This window comes from Curcuma longa, unplaced genomic scaffold (genome assembly GCF_044706935.1).
Source record: "Curcuma longa cultivar G26 ecotype Majalengka, Jawa Barat unplaced genomic scaffold, ITB_CL_G26_1.1 contig_26352, whole genome shotgun sequence".
Taxonomy (NCBI): Eukaryota; Viridiplantae; Streptophyta; class Magnoliopsida; order Zingiberales; family Zingiberaceae; genus Curcuma; species Curcuma longa.
The window spans coordinates 20153-29149 of NW_027433080.1; the positions used below are offsets into that span (position 1 = coordinate 20153).

Below are 8997 nucleotides of genomic sequence, written 5' to 3' on the forward strand. Positions count from 1 at the left end.
TTCTGTATTCAAATATATATATAAATGTCGGTTATATTTATAAAAATAAATAATATATTTATTATCTATACCATTAATATTATTCAAATATATGTATATATTATTAGGAAGGTAAACAAGTTAAAGCTCGTGAACTATTCGAATCTCGATTTAAAAAAAAATTTATTTGAATTCGTTCGATTAAGTTAATGAGTTAAACTCAAATCTGATTTTAAACTTAAAAATATTATCGAACCGAATTTAAATTTAACAATATTTGGTCCATGAACTCGTGAACATATTCATTAAGAGACTGAACGTGTGTATATATTATATAAATTATAAACATTATATATTAATGAGCTAAGTTCAAATTAAACTTGTTTAACTTTTAAACGAATTATTTTTGAACCGAGTTCGAAGTACAATCGTTTAACTTTAAAATGAATCATTTTTAAACCGACCTCGAACCATTTGCGAGTTATTTTTGAATCGAACTTGAGCCGTTCACGAACTATTTAATTTCATTACGAGTCGAGCTCGAGATTAAGAATTAAAATTCGAATCGAATTTGAGCCGAACTTGAGTTTAGACAAAATGAACTGAGCTCAAGCTTGAGTCTTTTACTGTTACTCGGCCCACAAAATTAGAATGAATTGGTCTTTTTTCTGAATAACATTGTATGCATCAAAACTTGAGCAAGAAAGTGCGAATCTCCATGGGGCCCAATTCAACAATGTGTGTGGTATTGTCGACCGCACGACCTCTTATAGGAGCTGACGAACTCCCAGGATCATCTGCAACTCTCCACTTCTTCATCTTCATTCCTGACTTGTCTTGGTTCGCCGATAAGCTTGTTTCTCTAAATTCTTTGATCTGCAAACCGTAGCAGCAAAACATTTATCAATAGACACACTGATTTAATTTTTGCAAAAAGAAGATGAATATATAATGGTTAGAACAACTGCAGCAGTTGATTGTACTAAGTTTGATATATAATACAAGGCAAATGCATCATGAAATCTTCAAGGTTTATTTTTGTTCTTTCGATAGAGCAGATTCGTGAATACAATCAAAAGATATGGTGAGAATATGAAAAAGGAAATTAAAGAGAAGTTTATATCGTTTGTTGAGATCTGTGTTTATCGATCAAAATCAATTGCTTATCATCTGGGAAAGTGATGAATTTACCGTTTTCCCTGCAAAGACCTTTTTCAGATCAATGTTAGCCAATCTTGAATTAAGAACATCCTCCCCGGCCTATGAAAAGTTGAGTGGGTTAGTATATGATTGCAAATTGTCTTAGAAGCTATCCACCATTGTACCTCATACAAATGCGCCAAACGAAGGAGGACAGAACCATCATGTAGATCCTGAAGATAAAGATCTTGTTTGTTAAGAGAAGTGTTTGTTTAGAAATAAATGGGCATTTGATATAGCTACATCACACCTGAAGTGTGATAATTGCAACATTAGGCGGCAGATTGTAACCGTGATCCATCATGGTTGCGTTCATCACATGAGAGGACTTCCAACTTTCCTCATCCTACAAGAAATCAGAATGTCATCAGTGGAACAAAAGAAATAGGCTTGTCAACAAAAAGCATATTGTACCGCATGAGTGAATGCTAGAAGAAGAGGAGAGTAAATTTGTTGTCCAAAGGTTCGCCTCCAATGAGCTCCACTACCAAATTGATCAACACTCAAGTAGTAGTTCCCTCGTACCTATTATGCCATTAGTATTAGCAGAAATATAGGAATGAAAGCCCTACAGTAGAACTTTCTCTCAAATCAAAATCTGACTGAGCAGCAAAAAAAAGTAGCTTGAACAATAGAGGTAATAATCAAATCACTAAGCTGATGCCAGCAGGTCATGCATGAGCAGATAAGTGAATTAAATTAAAGTCACAACACAATCAAGAACGATTAACAGAGTAATGCCTGAAATATAATTTTGGTGAACAATGATAAGTTATTAAAGTTGTAGAATTTTCAAATACTCAGATGACTGTTCAAAGATGTAGAGGGTCACTTAGGATCTTGTATGGCTTTATATCTGAACAGAGAAGTGGAGTATCTTAAGGGAAGGAAAATGCTGGTGGCTAACCTGGGCAGAACATTGTTGGGGCAAAAAACAAGAAAAACTGGCTATTTATTTGTTGTGACTGCTAATCAATTTAACCAACTATATCTCATGTCCTGGACAAATAAAATTACCAACTTGACAAGTGAAAGCATAAAATAGATAGATAGTCTAGATAATGCATACAGTTATCGCTTAAAGTAGCAGTAGAAAGTCCAATAGACAGGAAATGACCATACCGTAAGACCCTCGCATGCATCATTCACACAAACTTGTTCATCAAGAGCTTCTGCAACGCCTCTTGAGTCATCATGCAATAAACGCCTTCCAAGTAGTGGTTGGTTAGAAGACAAAAAAAAAAAGTATATGAAACAAGTCCAGACAATTAGAAAGGAATTGGCAAATCAAAGGTTGGAACCTATGAAGCATAATTTCTATTTCCCCATCTTCAATGCTGGAACCTCCAACAGCACGGTCTACAAGGACTGAGAGTTCAGATTTACCATCTGTTGTGTATATTCCTAGGTTCAGCTGTAATTTAACAAAAAATTAATCAGGAAGAAGTATGCTATTTTAAACAAGTAAAGAAGCATGAAAATCTTCTAGTATTAGTAATCCAAGAATTTAAGGGTAGCTGTATTCTCACAAGGCCTCATGCATCACATTGAACCAGATATATGAAGATAATTTGTGATCCTTAACCTACCTCATATGTTATATATTATAATTTTTTACTTTATTTAATTTTTAGGTTTTGGTTGAGTCTATCAAGTGGACCTTGTGTTGAGGTTCGAGTTTAAAAGAGGCTCAATTTGAACACATTAACCAATTTAAAATTCAATCAGATTTATATTAGGAACAAATTGGTTCAAAAATGTTATACTTGATTTAGTGGAGTTTTGGGTTGCTTAGTGTTATTTAAATCCATTTTTCTTCTCTCTCTGCATAACCCCCATCCTTGATTCTTCTCCACCCCTCTTGTCTCTTCGTGACACTGCACTACACCATCAATGCAAAGCCACCAATCAGAGCTGTCGTCCAGTGGCAGTTGTCCCTCTTATCTGGCAGCCCATAATCTTCCTCTCTCAGTCCCAACCTCTGCATTTGTTGCCTACCTCGGGTGCAGCTGACCACAATGCAATCAGCCTGTGTGACCATTTCCTTCTAGAAAGTGGTATCACTGCCTCTCCCAGCAGCATCTCTGCCTTGCTTCTCCCTTCAGTCTCTCTCTCACTCACTGTAGATCTCTCTCTTCGGGTAGATCAGTAGACAAAACAGAAAGGGTGGCACCAACTCCTCAGGTGACTAATGAGTAGATTTACCCCTTCCCTCTCTTGATCTGAGTTCAGTGTGTTTTTCCCTTCAATCCCACTTGATCAGTTAGCAGCCTACTCCTACAGCTTGGCTAAGTGGCTCTTAGAGTTTCCTTTGTGTTGGATTGTCTATTTGTTACAAATCCTTAGTTTTTCTCCATTTTACAGCGATTACAGAAGTAGGATCTACCACTTCCTCTAGTTTGGAGTCAATCATTGTTCTGGCCATCCAACGCTATAGTTTGGTGAGAATCCTTAATCCTTATTTATTTTGGCTTAACTATCAGAGTTCATGCTTAAATTTCAGCAGCACTCATTCTTGCTCAGGATTGTGTCTAGTTGGGCTTGGGAATTTTGCTTGCTAGAGAGGGTAGAGTTGCATTTTGCTTTTAATCATTGTTATTTTGTTTAGGTAGGTTCATTTGTGTTGGTGTAGATCCATGGTTCTTGATAAGTGCATCCAGTAGGTTCATTTGCATTGGAATAACTTGTCTCCAGGATAAGTGCATCCAGTAGTAAATAAATACCGGGTAATAGTTTCCTGAAACTGGTTGAGTCACTTGAAGATTCCAATCTGCTCTATAATCTCGGACCTGAAACAATTCAATCAACAAAACATGATTATGGATATATTTTAAGATGTTAGCATAGTAGGTATACACACAGGGCACATGAACATTTGCAGTGTAAGCAATTACATAGAAGGTAAAGGTTTTCTATATAGTTTGTAGAATGCATATAAAGTTATTATTGTTCATGCAACAACTGCAATTACAACTTGACAAGCCATACTAACTCAAGGTGACAATTACAAGAGCAATTCTATATGTAGTTATGTAGGTCAATCTAGTTGTTTATTTATTTTGATGCACCGCATTTTAGTTATAAAATTGGTACACACTTACAAGGTAGATAAATTCATTACCTTAGGTCAAGACATAGTGGAAAGTGTCAATATAACAGTAGATGACTTTCTTGCAGATGTGGATTCCTATGGTCTGTAGCAATCTGTGGATCATTTTAGCAATCATATCGGCATTAACACTTCGATTGTACATCGGACATATGCTTGAGTGACCTTTGGTAGTCATGTACGCGTTGGAATGAACATGGGCACTACTCTCAATCGTAAAATTGAAGAGTGAAGAGGTCAACACCTAGAGTATATGGGTGTCTAACCATACTCATTCATGTTCACTTGTGATCAGTTACATCAGTTAGTAGTTGTAGTTGATATTATGGGTTTAACCATACTCATTCAGGTTCACTTGTGATCATGTACGCGTTGGAATGAACTTGGGACCGACTTGTGGTGTATAGCTGTGACGACCCACTGCAGGTGTAACAGACCATAGCCTGTGTGCAGATTATAGCAGTAATCCTTATGAAGAGTGGCGAACCATCGTAGCAAGACCTTTCCTATTCGTATATGATAGTATAGTGAAAAAGAAGCAGGTAAGAATTGCAACATGCTAAAAACACTCTTATCATTTCACTGTAAACACAAAAGAGTATAAATATAGGAATATTTCTCTATCATTATCTGCATAAGGAGTAGGATTGTGGAGTATACCCTCTTCAGAAAATCTCTTCCGTTGGAATCTGTGTAGAATGTACTATTCGTGACCATATTTGCCGTCAATTGAGTAATGACTTCCTTCCCGGTGCCATCATCAGTAGGTATTGGTCCAATCTTCATTAAACGTGGTAAACAGTAGCAAAAGTTGATAACAATTCAATAAAAATAATAAAAAGGTATTAGTCAAAAATGCCATTATGAAGGTAAAGTACTAAACTAACCGTATATTCTATTTCTGCATGCTCCTTTTCTTTGTAAACTCTAATAACCTGAAACAACTCAAGTTTCAGCAAACATGAAATAGCCATAAGAAAAGAATCGTTAACTAGTTTAACTGTAAACTAATAATGAAAAGGAAACATATCAGCTCGCATATACATGAGCAATATCTAGAAATACAGTGAATCTTAGAAAATTGAGAGTGTGACTAAAACTGGCGACATTTAAAAGATAGATTTTCATATTAATGATGTAATTCTTCTTCTTTTTTTGAGCTTTGGCACCTAAATGGCAAAATATCATGTCAACTTATCATAGAGGCATTTAGACACTATTTTTTACTGAGGAACATAGGAAAAGATCATTAACTATAGGGTATTTATATTCATATTATTTCCTGTGAATTTGGGGGGTCTAAATGACACAGATTCAAATTTTAATACAACACATTCAAATTTTAATACACATATGTTTAAAAAAAAATATGGTTCTATGTCATTCCTGTTTGATAGTGCCTTATAAACAATTGGATCGCAAAGGAAACCATTTATAATTAAATTACATATTTAACAATAAAATTACTCTTTTATTACAGTCTTGATATTTTATATGTAATTGAAGGTCCATTGTTGCACCTGTTATTCATCCCTCTCTCTCTGTCAAGCTACTCCTCTCTCCAATAGCTTCTCTCTTCTTCTCTCCCTTGGTCTTTCTTCTCTTCCTCTCTCTCCCTCTATGTTTTTGTCGCACATCGCCGCTCTCATGTCAGTGCCCAAGCATCTCGCATGCTGATTGATGGTGGGCAGTAAATTACACCCACACCAATCAACACGACTCAACATTTCAATCCTTGGTCTTCTTAACAATAATTATTATCTCCTTATCATGGATTAACATGCCCACTATTAATGATTTGAGTTTCTTTCCTCCCAGCAATTGTGAATGTAATTTAGGAAATGTATCCTTTAGTAGCATCTTCTTAGTAAAATTGAAATTTGGACCACCTGATAAATCCACGAGTTAAACTGTTGATGAACTTCATCCACCAGAGGCCCTTGTATAACCTTCAATGGTACCTGCGTACCAATATCCATGCAAGCCTGTTATGGTTAGTTTGGATAATATATAAACCCTTGGGACTAAAAGATACTTCAATTAACATACTGATCCTGATGAAGGAACTGGTGGTGCACCATTTGGCCTGAAAATATATGCTCCTGACGCCTAGGAGAAAAATAGTGCAAATGAAAAACAACAAACAATATGGTGTGATCACATTGTCTCATCAACAAAGCCAAAACATGTACTTGTCCATCTGCTTCATCTCCACTGCTCGCTTCATACCACAGAAAGTTTTGTGTTATGGGTATATCAATCTGATGCAAATAGATTAAAGCCATTTAACAAATCATAGGAGATATACATAAAATAACAGCATCCAAGACTGAGAATAAGCAATAACATCATCATAAACTAATATCCTCACACTGAAAAGGTAAAAAGAGAATTAGTGGGCGTGCCCATCATTGAAAGATGAGTTTTCAGTGTATAACATAGAAGAAGCTTTACAGAAAATTCAATAACTGGAAGACACGCTTGAAGTTCTAAGTAAATATAGATCCATGGAATTTGTATTAGTTTTCATAAATCCTAATAGCTTCAGCTTCCAAAATACACCATCCATTAAAGCTGATGATGACATGGAAAAAAGTAGCAAAGAAACTAAACAAGAGCATAAAGCTTATAATTCATGCAAGCCTTATATACAGAATTTCTCTTGTTTATACATTTATATAAGCGACTGACAAGAGGAAGACAGAAATTCATAGTGAAAACAATGTTCAAGATAACCTTTTGTGTTCTTATTGTTCCTACCAAAGATTCAAATAATCATCCTATGAAGGACTATTTAAGTTCAGCATATGAATACATGAGAATCTGACTATTCCTCAAGCAAGCAGTTATCAGATTACATGTCCAATCCTCCATTGCATGTTTCAGTTATGAACAAGAGATGCAATAAGAAGAGTCGATCACATAATTATTTAATAGATATGCTGAACTTCAGCATGACATTGCTAAACTAAAGAATCTGATAGCATATTGCAAAACAGTATAGTATTATGAAGAAGTGACAATGGGTCATTCTCGGACTGATCACGATTCCAAAAGAGCCATGCTAGGGCAAGACTCAAGACAGCATTGCAACATTCCCAGGCTCATCAAACTATTAATTTAATAATAAAAATTTGTCAAAATAATAAAAAATAATCAATAATGAAAAATATTAAAAAGGATTTATAGATATTTTTCAAAAATTTTGAAAGTAATATATTGAGATTTTTAAAGTTTTCAATTATTTTTTGTAAAAAGGACAATATAAAAAATTATATTAAAAAATAAATAATAATAATAATAATAATAGATGGACCGTACTAGATCACCATGGATTGTGCTTGGCTGGCATGCAGGTCATGAACCATGCCAAATCAAGTATGACACATGAGCCAAAAGACTAGGGTAGGCACGGGTAACAAAGCCTCCCCATGCTAGGCATGGCCCATGTCAGGTCAAGTTCCACCTGGCTGTACCATCAATGCATACCTATGGTATTTATGTATCTTTCTAACAAATTCTCAGTAATGAGTACAAATATGGTAATGAGTACAAATATAGATGAGAAACGTAGATGAGAAATGCAATCTTTTCATAAATATTAAAGACCTTGCTTTAAATTTTAAGCATGACTCATTCTTTAGATTTGTATTCATCTTATCCATTCTGCATGGTAATAAACCAACTGGAATATATATCTTTTATTATCCCTTAGGCATGACTTAGTTGACCATGCAAACATATCTACAGGCTAATATGTCGACATAAAAAGCAAACAAACAAAGAACCAAAAATTACTGTTTCAGTAAGAACAAGAACAAAGGGCAAAGAAATTATCGTTCAGCGAGCATAAGAGCTCAGTTATATATGAATGTTGAGAATGGTGCCTTAAAGAATCAGTACATTTGCAGGACAGAATTCAGCCAGCTATCATATTTGTATAAGATACATATATGTTAAAGCACCTAAAATGAGGACATATTCCTCGGTTCAGATTTGGGTTATCAGAACCCATCGACATCCCTGCTCTATCATTCTATGTTGCTCATACAAGTAGATAGCAAAAAACTTTTATTGGAAAGGGAGCCTGATTAGGAAATTAAAACCTGACAACCTTTTAGCATTCAGATGACAATGGAGATGGCACATGAACATCTCGTGGAATTATGGTTAAAGAAAACGTTGTTTAAATGGAAACATACTCCCGTTCTGTGATTTGTAACTCTTTTAAGTTGTCCAGTAGTTGATGAAAATTGCAATTTAAAAGGACCTGGCCCTATTTCAATGGTCTCATTCTCCAGAGTAGCATAACCAGAAGTGTATTCACTGTGAGCAACTTCTGGGTTCACAAAAAAAAAAAAAAGCAATCAGTAGCACTCTTCAATCATATATTTTGACCAATTGAAAGTAAAAGCATTACGGTCACGTCTAAATTAAACTTATTTCAAATACATCCTAGCAGAAAGCACATTGAATCAGATAAAAATACAGCACAATTGCATTACGGTCACGTCGAAGTAGTTATAGCTATTCATCTAAACTTAGAAAGCTTATTTGTTAGCCAATAATTCACTTTGTGGAACCAGATAAAGTTGCAATTTCCTCACTTAAGGCTTGGCATGTGCATCAAGATCCTCGAAGCCCAAAATCATCCCTAATCAATGGCATGTGAGACTCAATGGTGGCTACACCATCACACATAGCTCTTT

General features: G+C 35.2%; 1 protein-coding gene across 1 annotated transcript; it reads right to left on the reverse strand.

The window, feature by feature from the left end:
* Positions 1-582: 582 nt before the first annotated feature.
* On the reverse strand, positions 583-8627 carry LOC141818866 (alpha-mannosidase-like; the record flags this gene model as incomplete). The annotated part of the gene is made up of 14 exons (XM_074706283.1): positions 583-855; positions 1171-1239; positions 1305-1352; positions 1430-1525; positions 1594-1704; positions 2302-2386; positions 2481-2593; positions 3903-3968; positions 4949-5068; positions 5176-5223; positions 6178-6249; positions 6338-6397; positions 6481-6549; positions 8491-8627. Coding segments are annotated over 14 exons (1283 nt in total), but the record flags the coding sequence as incomplete, so codon positions are not given.
* Between the last annotated feature and the right edge of the window lie 370 nt (positions 8628-8997).